The sequence below is a fragment of the Parasteatoda tepidariorum genome, chromosome 6 (assembly GCF_043381705.1).
Source record: "Parasteatoda tepidariorum isolate YZ-2023 chromosome 6, CAS_Ptep_4.0, whole genome shotgun sequence".
NCBI lineage: Eukaryota > Metazoa > Arthropoda > Arachnida > Araneae > Theridiidae > Parasteatoda > Parasteatoda tepidariorum.
The window spans coordinates 49,740,645-49,767,318 of record NC_092209.1 but is presented as its reverse complement, the minus strand read 5'-3'; the positions used below and the strand labels follow the sequence as shown (position 1 = coordinate 49,767,318).

Genomic DNA, 26,674 nt, shown 5'->3' with positions numbered 1-26,674 from the left:
TTTTGTTATTGGTGTTCATCAATTGTTCTGCCGAAACCAAAGCAAGTAAGCATCATTATATAAGATAAATTAATTTCTACTCTTCATATACTGATCTAAATCATTGAAAGGATTTCAAATTGTGACATTAGTATAATACTTAAGGAATGGTACTATCAAGTTTTTCCACTTAATATCGCATTATTTTTCAACGTTCTCTAAACGCATTCGCATTAGTACGACTTCGTGACTCAGTTGCACGAATACTACAGTGCACTCCTCTCACCTTGTTTACAATCTCTATTGTGTCGCTGCCATCGTTACTGTATTTACAGTCACTATCACGCGTATCCATTCTTCATATGGGGCCAACTTCCTAGTTACTGCAACCATATCTCTTGATTTACCAAAGTGCTATTTATATACGTTGTTGTATAAATCTGAGAGTTTGAGGCAATAAGTTTTTACACTCTATTCTTTATATTTTGAACCCAAATTACAAATCAGAAAATTCATGAGGAATAATAAACAAACTCGACTCAGAGAGGGTCATTCTTGAATTACGAACTCATAATTAGATTAGATAGACTAAAAATCAACTAAAACTTCATAGGTTTCTTAACGGTAGTAGACTGTGCCATTACAAACTTGATTGCGTATTGAACCTTGTTTTTTCTACTACAGCCTTTTAGTGTAATAAATTTAACCATATTAATTTAATACTGAAACATAATAACAACTTCAAAGAAGACTTGTTCGATTTAACACCTTATACAGGCTGCAACGAATTTGTACCGTATTATAATGTTATGCGGTACTACTACTGCTGCTTAGTATTGTACCGATTTGTCTAGAAGTGTAATATTAAGAAGTCTACTTAATTAAGATATTTATGTATTATTTTATAACCGGTGTTGAACATCCGACCCCATTCTGCCTAGAATCGGTATTCAACTCAGAAACCTTCTAATTTTGAACCTAGTCCGGAAGACAAGGGAACTCTTGAATCAAGAACAGGGACAAACTTACCTTTGGGGAAGACTTTTTGATGGAACTTACTCGCAGTAGCGTTACATGGGTAGGAAAACCACGAAGCCACCAATGATTACCTCGACGGCTAGGGAATTCTGACCCATTATCTGTCTAATACTGATGATATTTTTACAGAAGCACTGTGATCTAGGCAAAATTATTATCAACCAGCCACAGCTGGGATTTAAAACTGGTTCAGCTCATTTGGAGGCAAACGCTCCATCCCCTGAGCCACTACGGCTTGATCTAAGTCTGATATTTTAGAACCATTCACCTGATTAAACGATCGACCTGATGTTTAAAAACCATTGTTCAGTCCATATTAAGCCAGCATAGACATGACCAATTCAGCCTGCGTATATTTTTCAGCCCTATTCAGCCTAAATAGAGACTACATAAATTGAGCCAATTCATTCGACATTTTATAGTCAGACTGGACCATAGGACAATACACGATAGACTATTAACAAGAATATCAAAGCAGCTGTATGTAATTATTTTAGCCATAGTACTCGATAGTACTTAAAGCACCAAACAAACTAATCCTTTTTTTTATTGAAGTATTTAAGATGTAAGGGAGATATTTTCAGACTGTTATGATATAAACTAATGAAAGATTTACATATGTTTCTCTAATTAAATAGGTTGTCTTTTTTTCTGCCTCGGTTTGATTGGAGTTTCAGTAGCCGGATGTGATCGAACTCTGAATACCGTAGGTTTCTTCATCGCTATTATATCTGTTGGAATTGGATATTCTGGAAGCTGTATTGTAGCGCTAGACATGACGGCAAATTTTGCAGGTATCGAACAACAGCTTTCAAATGCATTTATAAAAATTTAACTTTAATTTTCCTAGTTGTAAAATAATATTTAAACAATAAGGATCGTACTGATCAATAACGAAACATAAATGATCCAGTGTATAATAAATGCTACTAACCAATGTATTTTAATAATCTCCGCAAAGGCAATGTAGCTCCAAATTTTCGCGTTTCCTATAAAACAGAAGCAAAAAAAAGAATTTAATAACTAGTAAAAACGGATACTCTAAAACTTGTATTCTACTTCTACACTAAACTTGTATTCACGTAAGTGTTTTATTTTATCGACTTCGTAAATATATCGTTAATATTACAGTAAAAATAGGGTGGTTTGAAAGTGAAATAAAAAAATGTTTTGCCCACTGACAAACTTAAACTATTACTTAATGCCCTTCTATTAGTAAATTATAAAAAAATTACCTAATCTCGGGCGGTAGGTTTAGATTTGGGAAATGGGGTAAAGAAACTTAAATATTGCTATCCAGACAAATGAGGTATTTTCCCCTACATTTTTAAGCTAAATTGAAGGTGGCCAAATACGAGTCAATCAAATTGATAGCAATGGTTTAATGAATAAAAAATGCCAATTATCTCATTAACATATTTACACTTTTAACTCTGATATCTCAAAGCTATCTAGAGTAATGAGACAGTGTTCACGAGTAAGACCAAATTCTAGAGTGAGAAGTGAAGGAGAAAAGCGTGAATAAGTGTAAGTCAAAATTAGTTCTTTTTCTATAAGAACCGTTGCAACTTTTATGCTAGTATAAGTCCCAAAATTCAATTCAATTTAAGAAACTAAAATTATCTGTCTATATAGCAATATCAGATGAGTAAATAAGTACAAACTTTTGTGTGTAAAATTATTATAACTTCTTAATTATTGATTTTCGTCCTCTATTGTAGTGATAGAAAGCGTCGCTTATCAGATTACTAGACATAGTTCATTTTTACATATCATATTACGCTTACACTAAGCTCCCATCTAGGCCAAGAGTTGGTAATCTTGACAGATTTTATTTTTCAACGACTCGAGGATGTTGATAGAAAAAAAAGTAAACACAATTGTAACTACTCGAATTTTTTTATCTGTTAAACCTGTGGAGGTTATTGTAAATTCCGGTAAATTTTTAAAGATCATATTTCATGTACGGAAATTTAATATTTTTCATTATCAAAAGATATTGCTCTAGATCGTCAATTCAAGATCTTTGTCGAAATCACTAATAAATCCAGTTGATCAAAAAACTTTATTTTTTAATTTAATTTAATTTAATTTAATTTAATTTAATTTAATTTAATTTAATTTAATTTGTCGAATACGACCCTACAATGTGTGTCACAGTAATATAGAAACTTCTTTGAGTGAGAAAGTGGCATTCTCACTCAAAGTGCAGATGTGCTTAGCTTACCACCACTGCACCGTGTTCCTCTACGCTCAGGTTGTAAATTTGAATGAATTGATTCATAAATAGTAAACACGTGATTCCCAGTTCAAACATGTAAAAAGACTTTGATTCCTGCTTGACTTACTTCCCCCATAACACTTCGAACATCGAATTACCGTCGTCTGCAACTTATCTAATGTCATTAAACTTTAATAAAATCAATAGATCTTACTTTTTTACGCAATTTAATGTCACCAGCAGTGATCTGTTGCTTTTTCTTAATGATTTCTTACACTTGCACACCTCTGTGTTGCTTAGATTCATTTTTCGACCACTATATTGCCGTCTTTTATGTCAAATAGAAAATTTGAAGATGTACCCATCTTTCCTGTATGCCTAACTTACTTCGACTAACCCAAACGTGAATTGTATAGGGGAGAATGGGGTCAATTGTAACAGGGTACGATTGTAACAGAACAAAAATTTCGAGTGTCGGGTTCTAGATTTGGTTCCTAGGTGGCGCACAAGGTGTATTTAATAGATCTACATGTACACCCCTGCCGGTAACCATTTTTATGTACTTTTGAAGAAGTTACATCACAAAAGATATTTTCACGCTACGTAAGTACTTTTTTTGGTATTAGAATATTATATTGTAACAAAGTAATTTTGTTTAAACAAATAAAAATTATTAACCGAATACGTAAATGGACACCTTAATTAACATTTCCAAAAAAAAAGATTAGTTTTGTTAATTTACTAGCATAGTTTTTAACAAATGAAGCTGAAATGGCGTCTTGGGGACAATTGTAACAATAAGTAAAGGGACGATTGTGACAGCTGAAAATGAGTAATCTTATGTTTACAAGCCATTACTTAACTCTTTAAGAACCACCAATAGTTTCCTAACCATTTATATTATGTTGCATGTGCATTATTTTATTTGTTACCTTTCACAGCATAAATTAAAAATTTAACCCCTTAAAGTTAAAAGTTTAACCCTTTAGGTCTCTGCTTATTATTATTTTTACTCCTAAAATATCACTACTATTTTGATCAATAAAAAAATATATCACAACTATGATAATATGTATAATTAACTATGTTTTAGTTGAATTTATGAACTGTTACAATTGACCCCGTAAGTGGGGACAATTGTAACAAGTGCACGACTGTCAAAAATTGTTAATAACTAATATAATAACATTTAAAATAAGGTATTATTTTTTTTTCTAGTAGAGGATAGTCTACTTTACTGGTCTGTCAATTAATACTAATAATATATTGGATTTTTTGTTAGTTAAAAATAGTTAAGTAAAAAATGTTACAATTGACCCCACTCTCCCCTACTGTTCACCTTTTTGCCCCACTAATTTTAAAAAAATTAAAAATTTCTATAGTTGCACATTTACTCTATATTTACAAAGTATACCCATTATATGAATTAAATTGCATTGTTGTTCGCACTTTTTTTAGCCCGACTTGTTTTGAATAAATTTAAAATGAATATTGTTTAAAGAACATTTTACTTGTATTTTCACGCTATAATTGTTAATTTAATTTATTATAAATTAAATTGTAGGTAGTGCATCTTTTTGTCCTATTCATTTTGAATCTAACATTATTGCGCAGTAAAATTTATGTACATCAACGCTATATTTACTAAGTAAATACATTAAGATAATTAAATAGAGATCTCTTCATATTGTAGCTTCAATTATTTTTAATCACATTTACTTATAAGTTGCTTCTTCGTAACGTTTCAACTTGAAACTTTTCAGGTACACTGTTTGGCTTGGCTGCAACTATTGCTAGCTTATCTGGTTTTCTTATCCCATTAATTGTTGGAGCTCTAACTCATCAGGTATTTATTTTTGAGCAACAACTCTTTTTTGAATTAACAAGTGTCTCTGTACATAAAGTAGTTAAAGAGATACCACAAGCAGGTAGCAATCTGTTATTCGCTAACTTATCACTGAGTGACGTACTAAATATCGCTATCTAGTAGACTTCTTGATTTTAAAAATAATTCCAACCCTCTAAAGTATCTTTTATATGATGAGATTATCTGAAATACCAATAATTTTTGTGAAATTAATAGCTTTAAAAATGTATGATAGCTATACTTGGCATTTTTGTCAAGTTATTTGCGTAATTAAGTGCCAAATAAGCTGTTCATTTCTTTATACAATGTTAGTTAGTCTTGCTGAAAAGTTATTTTCAGCAGAAAATCTGCAAATAAACTAAAAATAAAGATATATTTCAATCAAAAAAACTAAATTAATTTAAAAATGTATGATACTAACACAACTTTAGTACAATGTGAAATTGTTCGCAGGCTGGTTAAAAATAAAAAATTTATTAATTAAATGAAGTGAAGCCTAATATAATTGAATTATTTTGAAGCGAAGTACGAAGCTATTAGGAGGAAATATTAGAAAAAATTCGATAAAAAGTAGTAACTAACTTTCGCTACTTCAATTTCCGTAAATTTCTTTAGCTGTTTACCGTAACTTTCTAAATTACGTTAGATATAATGATTCTACTATCAACGGACCACTTATAAGTTTCCCGCAAGTTTTTGAACTTAATGTCGCAACTTTCTAAATTGTGTTAGATAGTGGTTCTAGTACCAATGGATATTTCAGAAATTTCCTGCAATTTCTTAGCTGCCTGTTGAAACTTTCTAAATTACGTTAGATACAGTGATTCTTGTATCAACGAATCATATAGAAATTTTAGGCAGTATTTTAACTGCTTGTCATAACTTTTTAAATTGCATTAGATGCAGTGTTTCTAATATCAATGGATCATTTAGAAATTTCTTGCAATTTTTTAACTGCCTGTCTGAACTTTCTAAATTATGTTAGATACAGTGATCCTAGTGTCAAAGGATCATTTAGAAAGTTTCTGTAATTTTTTAATTGCTCTTCGTAACCTTCGTAACTTAAATTACGTTAGATCCTGATATTCGTGGTATCTTGTATCTCTAAATTTTTAATTATTTTTTATTAATTAAAGTTTACATTGCAGCAAACTTTGGCACAGTGGAATGTGGTGATTTACATATCAGTTGGAGTCGTTTCGGTAAGTGGAATTGTGTTTCATTTCTGCGGTTCTGCAAATCTGCAGCCTTGGGATTCATTGGAAGAAAATGCCTATAAAGATGGAGTAGAAAATGAAGCCTATGAGCATGATGTAAAATATGATCAATTTTGGAAAGTTGTGGAAGACAGATATATAAGTGAAAATGGACACAATTTGCCGGATGTTCTCATTGAACGATTATAACCGGTTGCATCTATGAGGAGCAGTTCAAATACTACGTAGGCATATTATTGATAACTTACATAATCTTTCTCCTTAGTAAGGAAAAATAAGCAAATCGGAAAGAATTTAATATGCTGTTATAAAAAAAAATTTAATATATTTTCCCCAAATTTAATTATTATTATTTGTATATTTTGCAAGAAATTTTTTGGATAAAATTTAGCTTATTACTTAAAAACCAGAAATTACAACTTTTTAGAAGTCAACGTATTATTTGAACCTCTCCTCATAATGAAACATGCTGGAAAAACTACTTAATATTTTGAAGAATTGAAACATGCGTCTCATTTAATCTGAAAAAAACTTATTTCTAATTTCTGCTTTTACTTAGCAAAGACAAGGTATTATCGAAATATTGCCCTTGTTATATGTTTTTTAGAATCATTGTAAAATCGGCTACTTTTGCGTAAAAGTAAGTCAGCTATTACAGTATTCTGAACTGTTACGAAAATAGCTATTCTGCTGTTGTACGGTCGACAGTACTCAAGTACAGTCGAACCTCATTAACGCGAAATCACTTAAAGTGAAATATTGCTTTAAATGAAGTCAAATTCATTTTAATTCGTATGAATTTAGAAGCAGAAAAGAAACTCTTGATTGATTCTTCAAAATGTTTAGTTTAGATCCGAACAAATATAACTTTATTCTGTGTGATCAGAATTGTGTGTAATATTCTCAATGTTTGAGAAACTACTTTTTTCAACTTTTAATCTATTAATCCATTTGTAGTTAATTCCAAAGGAAAACTCAACAGGTTTTAAATTATTTTTTTAAACACTTAAATTTACTGACACCATAGAAATTTCTTCAGTTTTTTTAAAACAAGTGGTGACAAATTTGTTATGAAACAGCTGGAAAGTTTAACATTTAACTTCCACTTCATCTTTATTTGCAGAAAAACATTAACTCTGGATATACTAAAAGGTGAAAGATGCCGATTAAAGGGTTTCAATTGCTCTAAATTTCATTTTTCTTGTTCTTAATCAATTCTTATAAAGGACAATGGGCTTTGACATACGTTATGACTCATGTTACATTTAATGAAGCATTAGAGCTTTTTTCTTATCAATCACTACTTTCTCAATATTTGAGAAAATAGTACAGAAATTGCAAATAGTGAATAAGTACTTTTAATTCACCAAATGGATATAAATCAATTTATTATACAGTATGTATATTACATATTGTAATGTTCATATTTTTTGTTTTGAGTTTTTGTGGAAATAAAGATTTTTTAATCGAAAATACTTTTGTGTTTTTTAATAATAAAGGTTGCTTCAAAATGTGCCTAAGATATGACTCGACACATAGTTTAAAAAATATAGCTAAGTTCTGTTTCTTTTAACCATCTCAACTACATTTATAGTCACAGTTTTTTCAGTTTATTATTTGCAAAATTTTTACTCAGTAACGCTCCAACGTATTGCAGACGGCTTGTGTTAGCAGAAGTGTGAGGGGAAAAAAGCCACAAAATTATTTCTTTTAGACAGACAGGCAGGCAAATACCCTACAATTCCATGTATCCTCCCAATTAAAAGAGTTGATATAAGAATAAGTCTCTCAAAAAAATGTAAGGATGTTCTTTTTATTTTTTTTAAATGTTCAATAAAATTGAACAACAATTTTGTTGCAATTAATAGCAGAATTATTTATTTAAAATTTGAGAAAATTTGTTTAAAATGCGCAACTTATGATTGCAATGCGCAACTTAAGTTTTTTTTATACTGCACATGAGGAGAAAAAAAATTCAATTTCTGTTTTCTTAATTTTCATGTGAATCGCATTTGGCAACTAATAAAAATAGTCCAATTCGAATATCCTAAAAATTTTAAAAGTTTTAATCAATTTTCTAAGTAGTTTTCGCACTTTTAAAAAGAAACCAAAAAATTATAACAGGTTTTCCACAAATTTCATAATCTACTATTAAACAAGATTTATTAAAAATGACATCGGCATTGTTGAGGATCATCCCAAATATCGTTTCTTTCCCATGTTTTATTTCTTAAAACTATCACATTTTGTCCTCTGGATCATCATTTTAGAGTATTATCATTTGTTGAAAAATTTTGTTTTATGATACAAAATAATATTTTTAGAAAACCCCTTATCATTTGAGCTTTCTTTTAAAAATACAGAAACTATTAAGAAAATGGGTGAAACTTTTTACAGTTTCAAGATATTATAATTGGACTTTTATCATTAGTCGCCAAATATAATTCACAACAGAATTCTGAAATATTTTTTAATTTTTCTGCGTAATGCGCTGTATAAAAGATCTATTTTAATTATTTATATCTTACACAAATTCGTTTTTAATTTTGAAGCAATAGTTTCATAATTAATTTTAAATTCTCCAAAAATTTTGTTTAATTTTATTGATTTTTTAAAGTTATAACAAAAAAAATGGAAGACAAAAATAATTAGTTTTTTTTATAAAAATACCCATATTTTAATAAAATTTAAGGTAGATTTAGAAAATGTTGCACAATTATTGCATATAATATCCAAAATAATTGTTACGAGCTTGTTGCTATATTTGGAATAGAGTGTTCAAAAACATCATTTTCCAATTGTAATTTATTATCGGTCCCTCAAACCTCTAAATCTTCAACTTCATTGATATGTATGAGAAATCACAGGATCTAAACATTTCTGAAGATATAAATGATTATTTATGTTCTTCTTGAGAAATATAAAAAAATTTATTAGTGTAGAAGTGCTTCCATTATTTTGTCCACCCCCTGTACATATTTTCTTCTAACTAGTTTGTATATTTCATTATACATAAAATTTATATGCATACCTTCAGTTACTAGATCGTGATAGTAGAAAGTGTTAAAAATACAAAAAAAAGAAGCAAAAACAAGATGCATATTTAAAATTGTGCTTTGGATTTATTTAAATGAACAGATGTTTTGATTTGAATGCTGCTGCTGCTTCTGCCTTGTTTTTTCTTCATAAATGACTTGCGTCCTCTTTCTTGTTAGAATCTTCAATATTTATCCGGAAGACCTTTCGGGCGGAATTTATTTGGGTCGCCACCTTCTCTTCCCCACTTATTTGCTGCCTGGTCAGCTTTGGAATCGGCTGTATTTGGACCTTGAAAGGCTTCTCTAGTATTGCTGTCAGAAATTAAAAAAGATACTTAACGAAATAACCATATATTGATCATTCTCACAAAATACAATAATTTACACTTAATTGCTACGGAATTATACAATAGCATCATACAAGGTTACAGATACATATCAATACGAATATCATAGAATAATATGATGCATTTTTTTTTCTAATTACTCTTGGAAATGCAAAACTCGACAACCATCAACCTTGTGAATTAAGTCAGAATTATGCTAATTTTGTTTGACAGGAGAACACCGCAAGGGTAAGAGTACATCTTAGTTCAAAACCCCACTGATAGATGGCAATACTACTCATTCATGAGGGTACTTTCTCAATTTAGACATAGATCTAAAGAGAAGAATTTTTTTTTTAATTTTAATTAATTCTATTATTATTAGCATTTTATAATGATTTTATACTGGTTTTAACAATTATATACGTTTAAAATCGTATGCTGAGTTTCAAAATGTCATTTTCCTGGCGTGTTACAAGCGATATTGTCGGAAATTACTAGCTTCAAAACTGCATATACGTTTTTCCCTTTCTAAATCTTTACTTCTAAATGGTTAAAAGCATTTCTGGAATATATGTACAAGGAATTATTTTCAGAATAATTTTGTTAAAATAAGTTTTTTAGTCGGCAATTTGCATGTCACACCAAAATATGTTATATTCCTCTGCACTTTGTTTTTATTTCTCTATAACTTGAATGAATAACGCTAGCGTTAATTATTTTACTCAAATGTATGATTGGCAAATCACTTTGTGAAATATATCTTCCAGTGTGAAGAAAGATGAGAGTTTGAAGGGGAAAAAAAGCAATTTAAAGAGATTATAAATATCAAGCAGGTTTTTATGCTGTCATTTTCTGCTTTCTCTATATCATTAATAACTTAATCTATATTATTATGCCTAAGCTCTTTTAAAAAGTGTTTGGTCTAAAAGTAGAAGAGCATGGAAATACAAAGAAATAAAATTGTAAAGTGTTATAATTTCTGACAGTCATTTTCCTGACACTTGAATGCCAAGATTTAATTGGAAATTGCGCGATTGACAGATTATCTAATAATCTCGCTAATAATATGCTCCTAGCTGCAATGAACTAAGTGGCTTCATTAGGTGAGCCTAGTTGGTGTTATAAAATTCTGGTTCTTGAACAGCATTGGGTGAAAGCAGTTAATAAACGGTATTCTTACAGTTAACAGTTTGCATGCGATCTTATTTATAGTTATTTGACTGTTTCGTTTAAATATGGTAAAAAAAAGACAATTAAATAAATTGTTTTTAACCATTTTGTTACGAGAAATTCTTAACAGTGTACATGTACACTTAATATATATTTTTAAACTCGCTTTCAAATATAGTAATGAAATATTATACACATTAAGGGTCGAAAATGAATGTTTAATTGAGGAAAGAACACCGAAATCTGATAAGCCACAATTTGTGAAGGCGAGTGTATGAAATACCGAAACCAGTTTGATTCCATTAATAAATTGAGAGAAGTTGAAAGACGATTGATGGAAAAGCATCTTCCAGATTTAACCAACAATCAATCGGTATAATTATTATGTTACACCCATTTTCTTTATAATGATTTGTCAGATTTCGACAGCTTTTCACCTCCACTAAAATGTTTAATTTGTGACACAAAATGTGTTTGCTATTTAATCTTTATTTTTAACCAAGATTCCAAAAAGATGCATTAAGAACGGCCTATACGGTACACCGTGTATAAGAAGCTTATAGTTCAGAGTTTCTTTAAGATACCCCAGTGACTGCAAACAGTATTTTCCTTTTGTTGCATGTTTTTAAAACTAACAAATTTTTCATCATTTTAAAATTATAATTATGGTCTTAATAAATTTTAATGAAATTAATGAAAATCAAATTAATAATAGATAAAAGATAAAATAATAGATGAAAGATAAAATAATCGATAAAAAATCGATAAAAGAATTTCGTTAATATTTGCATGTCTTGTTCATGATCAGTTATGCTTTTACTATGTTTGAAAAATCACAGATAAATTCTAGTTTGCTTACAAAATGAAAGAATAAAAATAAAATTTTTTAAAAAAAGAGAGAGAGCACTATGCGGTCGAAACTCATAAGTATTTTGAAGCTTTGTGCTGGCGATACTAAGATTTGGAAATACAAGCTTTAAGTTCTAAATCAATTATTTACATTACCCTACAATAATGGAGACCTTTAGTTTTAGACAGATTTAAGCTTCATACAGCTTTTTCAAATTTCTCAAGAAATGTTTAGAGGATTATATTATAGTTTTGAAATGTTAAGTTTTAAAATTTCTCATACTTATCGATAAAGTTTAAGGCGTTCTGAGATTTGAGAGACCGGTAATAAATTATGAACGAAAACAAGATTTTTTTTTAACACTCTATGCCTGAAAATACAGCAATAAGCTAGTAACTTGTATCGATTGCTGTGGTTATTATTTACAATAATTGTATGAAATTTCGTATACCTAGCCTAAATATTTATGGAGATTTTTATGAAAAAACTAATCTTTTTGTCTTATGATTTTTTGCTATAATTTTAAAGGCATTCAATACAATAAGACAAAACTCTTGGAGCAATTCTTAATTAATAGTAAAATTATTATTTCGAAACTATTATTTTATTTTATAACCGTCCTTAACAGCTGACTCAATTTTACAGGCTTCCGACTACTAATGTCTAACTCCGCGGTCTTGTAATTTTGAACCCAGTTCAGAAGACAAGGTAACTCCTGTATCAAGTATTGGGAGAAATTTGCCTTCGTAGAAGACTTTTTGATGGAGCCAACCAGCATTTGCGTTACATGAAGAGGAAGACCACGAGAACCTCCCACGGTCACCCTGACGGTAAGGGGACTCTAACCCATAATCCGTCTACCACTGAGGATATTTCACGTCAGCACTGTGATTGGTTCAAGCCGGAGGCGAAATTCGTATCGACTGGGATTCGAACCCGGCAAGCCTCATTAGAAGGCGAACGCTCTATCCCCTGAGCCATCACGGCTCTATTTCAAAACTTGTAAAAAAAAGCTGAAAATTTAAAAATAAATAAATAAATAAATAAAGTAACCTCTAAAATTTGAGCAAGATATTAGTATATTTAAGCAATTCCTTTATACGTGCGGGAAAAAAATTAAAGATTTTTTTTTGTAATGAATCGTATTTGATAACTAATTGAAAAAGTTTAATTTGAATATCGTAGCAGAAAATTTAATAATTTTCTTTTTTTAATGGTTTTTGTACTTTTTAAAGGAAGACACTGAATGAATACAGGATTTTTCAGCATTCTTCTTAATACATTCATTTTTCCATTCCTAACTAAATTTAATTTTTAGGTTATTTTACTTCTAATAATGAGGAATAAATTGACTACCTGATCACTTCTGCAGCCCATTTACCGCCTGGTCCTCTTTGAGCTGCGTCATGATTTCCACGTGCGTGAAAGTACTTGTCTGCTCCTTTCCAATTAGCATCTCTCATGTCAGAATAAGCCCTCCACATATCCCGAGCACCTTGACCAGCTTGTTTCATAAAATTGAACTGACATTCAGCTGAATTAATGTAAAACAGAACACAGACAACAAGAAATAAAACTGAAGTGAGCAATCTCATCCCTGTAAAAAAATTTAAGCACATAGTTAAATTCTGAAAAATAATTCATAGAAAAAAAAATTAAGTACTATTTGCAACTTGAAAATAAGTGATGATTCATGAATTCACTAACTGCAACAATTAGAATGTATTTATAATTTAAAGCTATGGCATTTTCTTGTCTATTTTCTATGGTTTCAAACTCTTAGGTTAAACACTTTCTATCAATCTATATCTTTCAATTTTGTCTAACTCTTAGGCTAAGCATAATTTATATCATAATATTGTAATACTTCATATTATAATAATTCATTATTTTATATTATAATTCATTCATTATTCAACTAATTCAGATTAATTGAGAATATACGATTAATTTTTGAATGTTTAACAAAAATCGAATTTTTACGAGGAGATGTAAATAAATTCCAATGCACGTTACATTTTGAAATGTTCATAAAATAAATGCCAAAACATTTAAATTAAATTTCATTTTTAATAACATTAGTATAATGCATTTTATAAATACAATATCAAAAATATTGAAATGTACTTACAGCATAATTTCTTACGGTAAAAAATAAATTTAAAAAAAAATTCGCTTTTGGAACCATTTTGCACCTTTTGAGTCATTCTAAATTATGAGCCAAGATCTAACCCAAAATTCAACTTGAATATTAAAACATAAATATTAGAAAAAAAGATTTTTGAAAAATCTGCATCTACAATATATTTAGACTTTTCTTCGAGAAAATATAAAAAAAAATTTCATAAATCTCGCTTAACGCTTTATAATTATAACAATACTTTTACACGGTTTAACTTAACTTTTTATACTGCTCCCGAAAGTTATGGTAAGAAATTTGAAGATTTTGTTGTACTAAAATTAAAGGAAAGAGTGGACACAACGTTAAGGGTCAGTGGGAGCAGGAAAGAAAGATTCGCAGAGATCAAGGAAACATTAAAAAGTGAAGATAAGTTTCAGAGCAGAGCGGGATCGGGCATGGCCAGCTACAAGAACAGTCTCTCGTAAATAGATGGTATATAAGAAACAACAGAATAAGGGATGCGTTTCTATTGTATGATATAAGATATTGCAGATAATAATTTATTTGATGGCTAAATTCTGTTTTGTGTTTAAATAAATTATTTAACAAGCTTCACTTTTAATTGATCATATTGATTCAAATTTAATTGATCATGATTTAAGGATTTGTATAGCTGAAACATAAGGTCCAGTCTTGCCACTGATATTTTACTTGATGGTATTTTGTGAGGAATTAGTTAGTGAAAAGAAGGAATAGGTCATTGTTTCACAATAAACTAATTCTATCATTTTAATGAGAATAAAAAAAATCTATTTTGAGCATATTCATTTATTTATTTCATTATTTATTTATTTATTTACTTATTTATTTCCTTATTTATTTATTTGCGAAATTAAATAATATTTTAGGGTATAATTTGTCCTTATTTTGATAAGTAACTAGGAACGAAACATTCTAAATTATTTTTAAAATAAATCATTTTGTTCAGAACTTCATAGTGAAAAAAATCTTTTCAGACAAAATTTTTGTTTTTTTTATAAAATAGGAAATAAAATAAATTTAATTCGAAACCAAATCATGATAAATACTTTTTCAGAAAAAAAAATCGTTTTAAAATGAAAAAAAAAAAATTTACAGTTTAAATCAATGTTTACTTTAAAAAAGGAATTTTAAAAAAGAGAGAGCGAAACGCTACTTACTTTTGCTATTATCTCTAAACTGATGCTTGCTGATCGAAACTATCACTATGATGAAATCTCTACAACCGAAACTGATATAAATACAAAACGAAACAAGCATTTGTGGAAAATCCCTGCTTCCTCCTCTTGTCTGTTGGATTTCCCGCGTCTCAAATTTTCTTCCTAGAAGGGAAATAAACTCACTCCAATCAAACGTTTTAGAAACTATCTTTTGTTTACGCCAACACCGGGAATTCACTTTCTTTTATTTATGTCTGCATTGAAATTCAACAAACTCCATTGTTACATTCTTCTTTTTAAGAACTGATTTTACATTGAACTTGAAATAGAAAGGGGGGGGGGGAAGATGCTTTCCAGAATTGTCGTAAGAGTGGGGCATTTGCCCAGGGCTTCAGAGTTAAGGGTTGTAGGGGTGTAAAAAATATTTTTGGGTCATAAAAACTCTGTTTTTTTTTTTTAATAATTATTTTTCGTGCTAAAATTTCTACTTCAACCTTCTTAGATAAATACAATGGAAACAGATATTCTACATTTCTATTCCCAAAAATCAGATAATAAATTTAAAAAGTATGATTTAAATATCTTTACCTAATTACTGAAACAATTCTCTTCATTTCTAAGGGTCACACATTTGAAATAATTTTTGATGAAAATTAAACGATAAAATTTAAAATAATGATATCAATAATAGAAATAAAAAATTTTAAGTTGCCTGTTTTTCAGGGCAATGATGCAACCAATTTGGAAAACTTTGAGAAAATCTGACGAGAATCTGAGTGGTCCATTAACCTATGAGTCCATCAAAAGGATAATATTAAAAGAACAAGCAAAATATTTCGCCTAGGATCTTGCAAAGACGGGTCTGCTGCCTCCCATAACAATTTTGTACATAAACTACGCTTTTTTCTTTTCTTTTTTTTTTACCCATTGCAAAATGGACGTTGTTTTGGGTTTGATGGCGTGCACACCTTATTTGGATGTCATCACACTTTTCAACTGTGCTCAAGAGTGATAGTATTGGTCCTCGTTAAACTGTTCTACCGTAAAGTGCTCGACTTCGCGTGCAGGTCGTCGGGCTTCCGAGGCGGGGGTGCCATCCCCTCTGCAGAGGATCAAAATTGTGATGGCATGTCTTCGGATCATCCTCAGTGGTGTTTCCCAGATCGCCGTCAATAGCCCATCGCGCAGCTCTAGTGCGACGTAAATTAACTACAACAACTACAACAACATCAAGAGGGATAGTAAACAGTGCGCATGCGTCATCATTGCATGCGTTGCTATCGCGACAGTAGCTGCATATAAAAAATATTGAACAAATTAAAAAATCGTTAACTGATGAAAATAGTCACGTAGTCAAAGTGTTTATCCATAAATAAAGGAAATAAGTATTGAATACATTTTATTTTATTTTATTTTATAACCGTCGTTGGATTGCAAACTAAATTTTTGGGTTTACGACTACTGATGTTCAACTCCAAAGCCTTGTAATTTTGAACCCAATTCAGAAGACAAGGGAACTCCTGGATTAAGTATTGCGAGAAATTTTCCTTCGGGAAGGACTTTTTGATGGTGCTAACCCGCATTTGCGTTACATGGAGAGGGAAACAACGAAAACCTCCCACGGTTAGTCTGGCGGCAAGGGGACTCTAACCCATGATCCGTCTACCACTGAGCATATTTTACGTCAGCACTGCTGTCGGTGAAAGTCCGGTGAGCTCGGTACACTCGTTAAATGATCTTGAAAACTCCAAATTCCATCACTACTATGGAGAAACTATTCCTCTCGTGCTCAAACTACATCAATACTATCAAACTCATTTAAATCTTAAAAACCTGTCACTGTAGCAGCAGGAACCAATCTATTGAATAACAATCACGAGAACTCAGCCCGACTATAATGTTGATGTTGTCTGTTATGGAAACTATAGTAAAACTATTTCTAATGGAGAACGTTGGAAAAATGGTATGACTTTCTCAACCAAAACCAACGCAACCACTCCGATTCGAAGTGACTAATCTTCGTATCCACGGTAAGAGCCAGCACATGAATATGGTGTAATGAGGGGTTTAAAGTGTAAGTCAACCTTTAGAAGGTTGCAAAATCTATTTTGTGTTATATAAATGCATCACCGACAGTATCGCGGTAATTCAAATGATTGCAATCTTCCATTATTTGCACATTAGCAGTTTTGTTTCGAAACTTCAGCATATAAGCACAGTCGAACTTGTGGTTTTATAAGACTTGAAGGAAGTGAATAGGAAACATTACAGATTTTTCACATTTAATTAAATTGACATTAGAACTAAAGTGTCACAAAAATATTATTAAAAACGTTTCTATTTAATATTCGGCAACATAAATATTAATCTGTAATTATGAACTAAACTGTAATACCACTGTTAAAAAGTCAGTTTCAAAGACGAACTACACATTAGAAATCTATTTCTAATGTTTAATTTGTACAAAAAGCATTAATAAAGTGGAATTTTGATTTAATTTTATAAAACAGTTAAGCAAATCAAAATTAAATTTGAACTGTGAGACACATCATTTCCATCACAAACTGTTAGAATTTTCCTCCTAAAATTACCGTAAAATAGCCGACAGTAGTCTGTCCTTCCAATAAACCTTAATGTTTAAAGTAAAAAATATTTTTTACCTTCGCGGTTTTGAAACTGTTTACAACTAGTATGGTTAAAAAATCATAAATACAAAAGCTATGTGGTGTTTTAACCACTTACAACAAGCATGGTTTCAAAACCGTAAAAAAAATTTAACTGTACATTGGATCTAGGCTTTTCGTTGGAAAATGGGCATTGCAGTTAGGGTTGTGGTTGACTTGTGCTTCATCAAATGAACTGCGGAATGAGGTTTAATTAGTTTATCTAGTTATTTCACCTGTCGTAATCGATAGGAAATACTAGAATTTTTTGTGCATTAAGCAATTCTATGGTGGTGCAATCTATGCGTGAATGAGGGTATCACCAATAGCCAATTAATAGCCAAGGGTCACTACTAGGAAGTGCAAGATACTGGAGTCCCGCCGTGGACTGATCGTTAAAACACGGTTCCCAGCAGATCATCGTAGTCAAGCCTCATAGGCTGCGGTCAGTGTGCGGGTGAGTGACCACTTGGATCAGTTTGCGTAAGGACCGAGGGTGGGCGGTATTGGTTCACGTTAAACTGTTCTACCGTAAAGAGCTCGACTTCGCGCGCAGGTCGTCGGGCTACCGAAGCGGGGGTGCCATCTCCTCCGCAGAGGATCAAAATTGTGATGGCATGTCTTCGGATCATCCTCAAGGATGCTTCCCAGACCGTCGCCAATAGCCCATTGTGTAGCGCCAGTGTGACGTAAATGAACTGCTACAATAACAACAGCAGGATACTGGAAACTCTTCATGTGTTGAAGGGAATGAAAGAAGCATTGTGTTGTCAACGCTGTTACTTGAACCCCTGTTCGGTTGGTAATGAGTTTGATAGATTAGCCCTATCGGCTATGATGTGCATCTGCAAGAAACTAAGTTCATTGGGTGGGCCTAGTTGGTGTGATAAAATTCCTGTTGTTTTACCGTATTCTTGTGAAAGCAGTTAATAAACAGTTTTTAAAAAGTTTTCAGTATGAATGCTACATTATTTATGGTTATTTGACTGTTTTGTTAGAATAAGGCAAAATAACAAATAAATAAATTATGTGAACTGTGAAACATATATCTTTCCTGAGAACAGGAACTTGGTACGGCTAGGATTTAGAAAGGACGCATTTTACTATAGCCATGAAATGTAAATAAATAGAAAAGGTCATCTAAGTTTTGAAAAAGAAAAATTTTAATCTATTAATGCATTCTTTTCACGCATAATTTTCGCTAAATTTCTCACCTGACAAAAATAAATCAAATTTAATAAGAAATCTAAAAAGACGAAAAAAAATTGAGAAAAACCAATTACCCTACAAAATTAAACTAAATTTGTAATATCATAAGACTTGATGCGTTAGACGTAACTAAACTTTTACAGAAAACTCAATATGCGAATGCCCACAGTAGTATCAGTAGCGCATAAAAATGTATCTAAACTATCCCTACAGAATCATTTGTTCGTTTAAACAGGAGGAAATTTTTTTTAAAAATGCAATTTAAAAGCTTCAGTTAAAATATGTAACAATTCATAAAAATATAATATATGTATTATAATTATAAAGAACACTAAATAAAAATAATTTTAATACTTTTAAATAACATTTAAAATGTATATAAAGAATTCGCTTTTTCATTAAATTAACCTTATTTTAACAATCAAGGGTGTTTTATCGAAAGTTTTAGAGAAATATTATCTGATAAATTACAGAATTCTTCCCTCTATCCCCTACATAAATATGCATTGACATGTATTTCTATAGCTTTCTCTAAATTAGTTTTGAACCAGATGACCATTTTGTACTCAATTTATTTATAGCTTAATATAGGCACCCCTATATTAAGCTATAAAATGGCCAGTGGGCGCATACTCCTTATTTCCTTCCCCCCCCTCCCCCCGGTTGAAACAAGAAAAATATTGTTGAAATATGAACAATGCAGAATATCTGATTAGAAGCAAATTTTAGTGTATTGTTATGGAATAGCCAAATAATTTGTAACAATGAAACAAATATTTGTTAATTAAAGTAACAATATAGCTCATATCTTCTTTTTAAAAGCTCCCTCTTTTCAGTTCCCGGCGTCGAATATTAAATTGCAATTATGTGTGACATATTTCGTTACTTCTGGATTAAAATGTAAGAAATAATTTTATATTGTATACTATGTCCTAATTTATTCGTATTGCTAGAAATAAAAATTAAAATTTTGTCATTTTCTGAAAAACTTATGAAAGTTACGTACGCTTACTTTGTAAATTAATCCACAGAGAGAAATTTGAAATCTATCAATAATATTTTATTCTTAATATCATGAAAGCAATACGAAAGTTTATAAATAATTTCTTTCTTAAATTATATAGTGTGATTTTAAAAAAAATTAAAGAAAAACCCGTTGCATTAAAAAATATCATTCAAAAATTCGTTTCATCAAACGAATGCGGGAAATGACAGAAAGTCCCCGATGAAAGTATGTCCCTGAAAAAAATCTTTGGCACTACAGAGATATATAAAAAGTGGATTCTTAAAATATATTTGGTGACAACCCTTAAATTTGAATATCCAGGCCGTTGGCACAAATGAGCTAAGCACAATGAATAAATAGCATCTTTTTAAGATAAAAGTTTATAACAACTCTTATGCTGGGAGATTCAAGCAGTTGGCACTAATGACTTAAATGCAAATATATGAATAAAGGCTTCGTATGCTGAGTGATTCAGATTATTGAGACTAATGAGTTAAATGCAATATATGAATACCGAGTTCTTAAAAATAAGTAATGACAAGACATCTCTTCTACTGGGAGATTCAAGCCACTAACACTAATGAGTTAAATACAATGCATGAATAACGGCTTCTTCAGAAATACGGAAGGACAATATACCGAGAGATTCAGGCTGCTGTCATTAATGAACTGAACTGACTGGCATTAATGAACTAAATACAATGTTTTGTATGAATAGCTGCTTCTTAAAATATACGCAATAACAATTCTTATGCTGAAAGACTCAGGCCGTTGACATGAATGAGCAAAATGTAATGCATGCATATCAGCTTCTTAAAATAAACTTAACATCAAATATTACGCAGGGAGATTCAGGCCAAAGGCACTACAGAGCTAATAGCAATTATATGAATAGCAGCTTGTAAAATAATACTAATAAAAATTCTCATGCTGAGATATTCAGACCGTTGGCACGAATTAACAAAATGCAATGCATAAATATCAGCATCTTAAAACAAACATAATAACAAATCTTATACTTCGAGATTCAGGTCATTGGCATAAATGAATTAAATGCAATATATGAATAGCAGCTTCATAAAATAAGCCTAAAAACAATTCTTAAACTTCGAGATTCAGTACGGTGATCACTTAAATAGGCCCATAATTAGCAATTTTATCGTAATTAAATTTTTCAGTGACCTACTTACAGCTAAATCAAGAAAAAAATAAAAACGCAATAGAAATCTGACAAATCACAGTTGAAGACGTTAGATGTATGACATACCAAAACCCTTTACCTAGCAACAAGATAAGCAAAGGAGTGTTATGAGAAACATTTTCAAGTTTCGACCTGAAACCAAATTTTCCACGTATGCCTAACATGTGCTCCACATGTGTATTTCAACAAGTGCCTAAAAGTTTATAATTTGCAATTTGGAACAAGAACTACATAATTTTTAAAAGCCTCAGAAACTAGATCTTTTTACAAATATATGTACCAATAAGAAACTATATATAAAATAACATGTTTTGACAAATAACAGATTTATACAATCGTAATTCTGATGCAGTTTCCACAATAATTTACTATTTAACAAATATTCAAACAATAAAAAAGTGACCTATGCTTATGTTAGTTGGTTATAACTTTTGATTGATCTTCAATGTTCTCCAATCTATGATAAGGGTTTCATAGTTTCTTTAAAATGTCTTCGTGAACCTGCTTTATTTGCTCACCAAAAAGAAAAACCAAGGTTTATCTAGATCAGTAACACGGTCTAAATCACGGTTACACAGTTTTCTGGTAACTTAGAATCTACCGTAAAACAAGCTTGATTTTCTGAATTAATTTGCACCCCCTACGTAAACAACATTTACCTGTTCCGTTCAGTCGTTTTAGTTCGAGGGTTTGTCTTGTAAAGCTAGTTAATAAAAGAAATATAGAATGTAAAAAGTTTTGTTCTAAATGCAAGAATCAACTTCAAACCACAGAGAGACTGCTTTTCAGAGTCGAAAATGATAGCATTATTTTATGTAACGAATATTATTCGCTTCCCCTGCTCCAGATTAACTAGAGCCTTCTACAACATCTACGAATGGGACGTTCCGTTAAATTAAATTTAGGTAATAGGGAAGTCATCATACACACTTTCAGTCCAGCCCCAGCTATCTGGATACGGAGAATACTGTTCTAACTATTGCACTATACTCTTGCTGTCTGTTACAAAGCCTGCTTAGAAATGACGTTCTTCAATGGTGGAAGGTTAGCCATCATATAGACTTTAAGTGCAGCCCCAGCTATCTGGATATGGAGAATACTGTTGACTGTTCTAACTATTGCACTATACTCTTGCTGTTTGCTACAAAGCCTGCTTAGAAATGACGTTCTTCGAGGGTGAAAGGTTAGCCATCATACAGACTTTAAGTACAGCCCCAGCTATCTGGATATGGAGAATACTGTTGACTGTTCAAACTATTGCACTATAGTCTATACTCTTGCTGTCTGTTACAAGGCCTGCTTAGAAATAACGTTCTTCGATGGAGGAAGGTTTTTAATTGACTTTCCCCCATAAAAATTTTTGGTCACTTTTCAATTTCAGACAGCAGTCAATTTAAGAGAATTTTCGTTTTGCCACTCTTACAACAATTAATTAACCTCAGTGAATTTGGAGATGAAAAAAAGTTGTTTTGAAACGGGGGTCTTTCTTCATACACCGTATGTTTGAATGTAAAGATGTTTTCTAAAATGTGTGTTAAAGACAACAAAAAATAAAAACAATAATAAGGTATGGAGGCTTAAGTACTCCGCAATATGAATTTTCTTTGACAAGCAAATAAACTCAATATTCTGCGCTTGTCGTTCAGGTAAAAAAAAATTTTAAATTAATACCCGATACTGTTTGAAATCTTTATTAGAAATATTTTTCAAAAAAATTAAATCCACTTCTCTAATTTGCCAGCATAAGTAAATCCAGCTATTCTATTTATTCATTTATTATTTTTTAAGAAAAAAGCTAGCAGTCACCTAAATAATGGAAAGTACTATTTTTTCAGAAAATTAAATATTAAGTAAAACTATGATTATAAAATCGTAATAACAATCTACTTTTTTTTTAATTTACGTGATTATAATAACTTAAATACAGTTAGCATTGCTTCAGGCTTAGATTCGTTAAAACACAGAGCATAATTGCTTCCTGTTAAATATTTTATAAATAAAATTATGAACGAATAAAAATAATAATAATATTTATCACAATAGTTGCAGAATTTTATAAAATTGAACAGATAAAAAATTATATATTTAAAATTAAACATATTATTAAACATATTAAGAAAATGTTTCTGCGTTTCTAAGAAATTATGTTAATCAAATAACAGAATGAAGATATTTATAACTTTTTTAACAAGATGGTAAATTAAAAATTATTCATTAAAACTAAAATTTACTGATGAATTTGAAGATGATTACAGTATTTGTTTCGTTTGAAAAGACTAGATAATGAAAAATTTGTCTGGTGTAAAATTAAATTCCACTATAATCAAACAGTGAAAATTTTAAAATATCATACTTTCACCAAAATAAGCGTATACATTAAAATGAGTTTTAAGTCTAATCAATGAAAAATTGTTAGAAAATTCAATACTAAATTTGATAAAAGAGTGTTGAAGTAATATAATTCGAAAAGAGATTCTGTAGAAAAAATTTTAAATAGGCGTTATCAGTATTAAGTACTTAAAATATCTTTTCAGCACAAAAAGAAAGAAATCAAAAAAGACTAACTCCCCACGAGATTGATAATTCAAAGGAAGAAAACCAAACCTTTAAAAATATCCAAAACAAAAGGAACACGTCTAAGTTTACTCCGCTTCAACAAGATCTGAGCGTGGGACGAGCTTTTGAAGATCAAATTATCAAGGAGAACAAGACCCATCATGAAGAATTCAAACAAACCCATGTGGAAAGAATTGCTGATAACATCTGTTATACTCCTCAGCTTACCCCGTTTCAACAAGATCCGAACGTGGGAGGAGCTTTTGTAGATCAAATCAATAAGGAGAACAAGATCCATCGTGAAGAATTCAAGCAAACCCTTGTGGAAAGAATTGCTGATAACATCTGTTATACTCCTCAGCTTACCCCGTTTCAACAAGATCCGAACGTGGGAGGAGGTTTTGTAGATCAAATTATTAAGGAGAACAAGACCCATCATGAAGAATTCAAACAAACCCATGTGGAAAGAAGTGCTGATAACATCTGTTATACTCCTCAGCTTACCCCGTTTCAACAAGATTCGAACGTGGGACGAGCTTGTGATGATCAAATCATTAAGGAGAACGAAACCCATGTTTTAGAATTGAAAGAAAGAAATACTGAAATAAGTGATGCGAACATCTCCCACACTTCTCAGTTTAACCAGCTTCAACAAGATCTAAGCTTGGGACGAGCTTGTAAAGATCAAAACATTCAGAAAAACCAGACCAATGAAGAAAAATTGAAAGAAAGAATTATTGAAACGAGAGATGCGAACATCTCCCACACTCCTCAGTTTAACCAGATTCAACAAGATCTGAGCTTGGGACGAGCTTGTAACGATCAAAACATTAAGAAAAACCAGACCCATGAAGAAAAAGTGAAAGAAAGAATTATTGAAACGAATGATAAGAGCATCTGCTTGAAGCCTCAGCTTAACCAGCTTCAACAAGATCCGAGCTTGTAAGGATGAAAACATTAAGAAGAACCAGACGCTCAATGAAGAATTGAAAGCAAAAAATATCGAAACAAGTGAGGAGAACATCTGCCACTCAAATCAGCTTACCCAGCTTCAAGACAATCCAGGCGTGGGACGAGCAAATAAAGATCGAAACATCAAGGAAAATCAGACTCATGAAGAATCGAAGGAAAGAAATATTGAAACAAGTGATGAAAACATCTGCCACTCGAATCAGCTTACCCAGCTACAACTAGATCCAAGCGTGGGACGAGCTTGTGAAGATCAAATAATTAAGGAAAAAAAGACCCACGATGAAGAATTGGAAAAAGGAAGTAATGGAACGAGTGTTGAGATCATCTACTACGAGACTCAGCTCACCCCGCTTCAACTAGATTTGAGTGTGGCACGAGCTTGAGAAGATCAAATGATGAAGGAAAACATGACCTATGATGCAGAATTTAAAAAAAGAAGAAATGAAACAAATAAAGAAAACATCTGCAACACTTTCAATAATGGTGGAGATTTTGAAACAAGTGAAGAGTTCATCTGTTCCGCATCTCAGTTCACCTCGCTTCAACAAGACCTGAGCGTGGGAAGAACATGTGGAAATCAAATGATTCAGAATAACAAGATCCAGGATGAAGAGGTGAAGGAAATGAAATTAGAAACAAGTGCACAGAACACCTACCACATTTTTCAGCTCCACCTGCCACAAGAACACCTAAGTAAAAGTAGAGCATCTTACCATCAAGAAGTGAGGAATATGGACTTAGAAAATGACTATTCAGCTTTGTTTTCGAGTGAATTAATACTACAGAGTTATTTATTTGACATAAACAGAACACCAGAAAGTATAGCAGAATACAATAGAAGAAACTATGTAGAAATCGACCCAGAAGATCCCTTCATTTTGGAGGAATTAAGCTTAAACCCAGATTTTAAGGGCTCCTCAGAACCACCACAAATCCATGCAAAAACGAGTTACCTCAAGAGAAAATGAAAAAACATCAAAAAACATTTTCAACTTCAAAGATCGAAAGATTCAAAAGATCCAAACCGAAAACGATATTAAAATATTTGTAATTGACATTCATTTCGATATTGATGTATATGTGCTCGAGCAATCTCATAGCAAGATCAAATTAATCAATCCCTTTACCCAACAGTTTAAACTGAGTATAATATGGTTAAATAAGTAAAAATTATCCATCATTTTTCCATATCTGCGAATGTTTCTTGAGGTTTAGATTGAATAAATGTGTTAAATTTAGAGCAGTACCATCCAACATTTTCTGGGATTTAATTTAATATATGTTTTTACGAAAACGTATAGCCATTTAAAAACTATTACAATGAAAAATTGTATTTTGACAGATGTAATAAAACAAATGTAGGTATATTTCAAAAAATGTAAGTATTTTTTTACCTATGCCAAAAAGGTATTTTATTACCTTTTTAACGATTTCGCTTAATAAATTTTTGATTAAAATAGTTTAAATGTTTAAAAAAATCATAAAGTAATTTAATCTACTTACAATATTTTCATTTCGGATGTTTTCTTTGGCTAAAAGTTTTTTTATAAATATCTTTCGGTTTTTGCTGCTCTAGATATAACACATTTATCATTCTGTAAATCAATGAAGTGTTCAAAGACAAGGGATTTCTAACAAAGAACGAGGAATCGTAACATTTACCTATTATCTCAGTATTGACCATCTCAGCCAAATTAAGCTCTCTAACTTGCCTCAACAAGACACGAGATTTTGAAAAGGCAAACAGTATCAGAAGATTATGAAAGTAATAGAATATAGTATTTTACCTAGAAATAAGGAAGTTAAAGAATTGGACTATTCAGGTTTCCTTTTCAACGCGAAAACTTTAGAAGAGAAGCCATTGCTCTGTGCACTAATAAAATTTCTGCAAAAATAATAAAAAAAAGGATACCAACCAAAAAAATGAAAAAAATTTCAAAAATCGTCCGCGTGCTGTCCACCCTTCGTCTCTAACAAAAAAAGCAAAAAGAAAATTATAAAAACAAACTTAAAAAGTTATATAACTAGAAAATGTTT

At 31.0% G+C, this 26,674-nt stretch overlaps 3 protein-coding genes across 3 annotated transcripts in view; 2 read left to right on the top strand and 1 right to left on the bottom strand.

The window, feature by feature from the left end:
- Window positions 1-7,795, top strand: part of LOC107443282 (uncharacterized) — a 55,656-nt gene extending 47,861 nt beyond the window's left edge. The window contains exons 20-22 of the mRNA XM_016057098.3: window positions 1,656-1,811; window positions 5,002-5,084; window positions 6,254-7,795. Coding sequence (XP_015912584.2) covers window positions 1,656-1,811; window positions 5,002-5,084; window positions 6,254-6,511 — 497 coding nt within the window. The 3' untranslated portion in view covers window positions 6,512-7,795. The remainder of the gene's footprint in view (window positions 1-1,655; window positions 1,812-5,001; window positions 5,085-6,253) is intronic.
- Window positions 7,796-9,420: 1,625 nt separating this feature from the next.
- LOC107443295 (serum amyloid A-5 protein-like) lies at window positions 9,421-15,178 on the bottom strand. The gene is made up of 3 exons (XM_016057113.3): window positions 15,031-15,178; window positions 13,066-13,306; window positions 9,421-9,672 (listed from the first exon to the last, which is right to left on the bottom strand). Exons 1-3 carry the CDS (start codon window positions 15,128-15,130, stop codon window positions 9,543-9,545), a joined length of 471 nt encoding a protein of 156 aa, XP_015912599.1. The 5' UTR covers window positions 15,131-15,178; the 3' UTR covers window positions 9,421-9,542.
- A 3,208-nt stretch (window positions 15,179-18,386) lies between these two features.
- Window positions 18,387-25,020, top strand: LOC139425815 (putative leucine-rich repeat-containing protein DDB_G0290503). The gene is made up of 3 exons (XM_071181783.1): window positions 18,387-18,618; window positions 23,644-24,607; window positions 24,678-25,020. Exons 1-3 carry the CDS (start codon window positions 18,387-18,389, stop codon window positions 25,018-25,020), a joined length of 1,539 nt encoding a protein of 512 aa, XP_071037884.1.
- The last annotated feature ends 1,654 nt before the right edge of the window (window positions 25,021-26,674 follow it).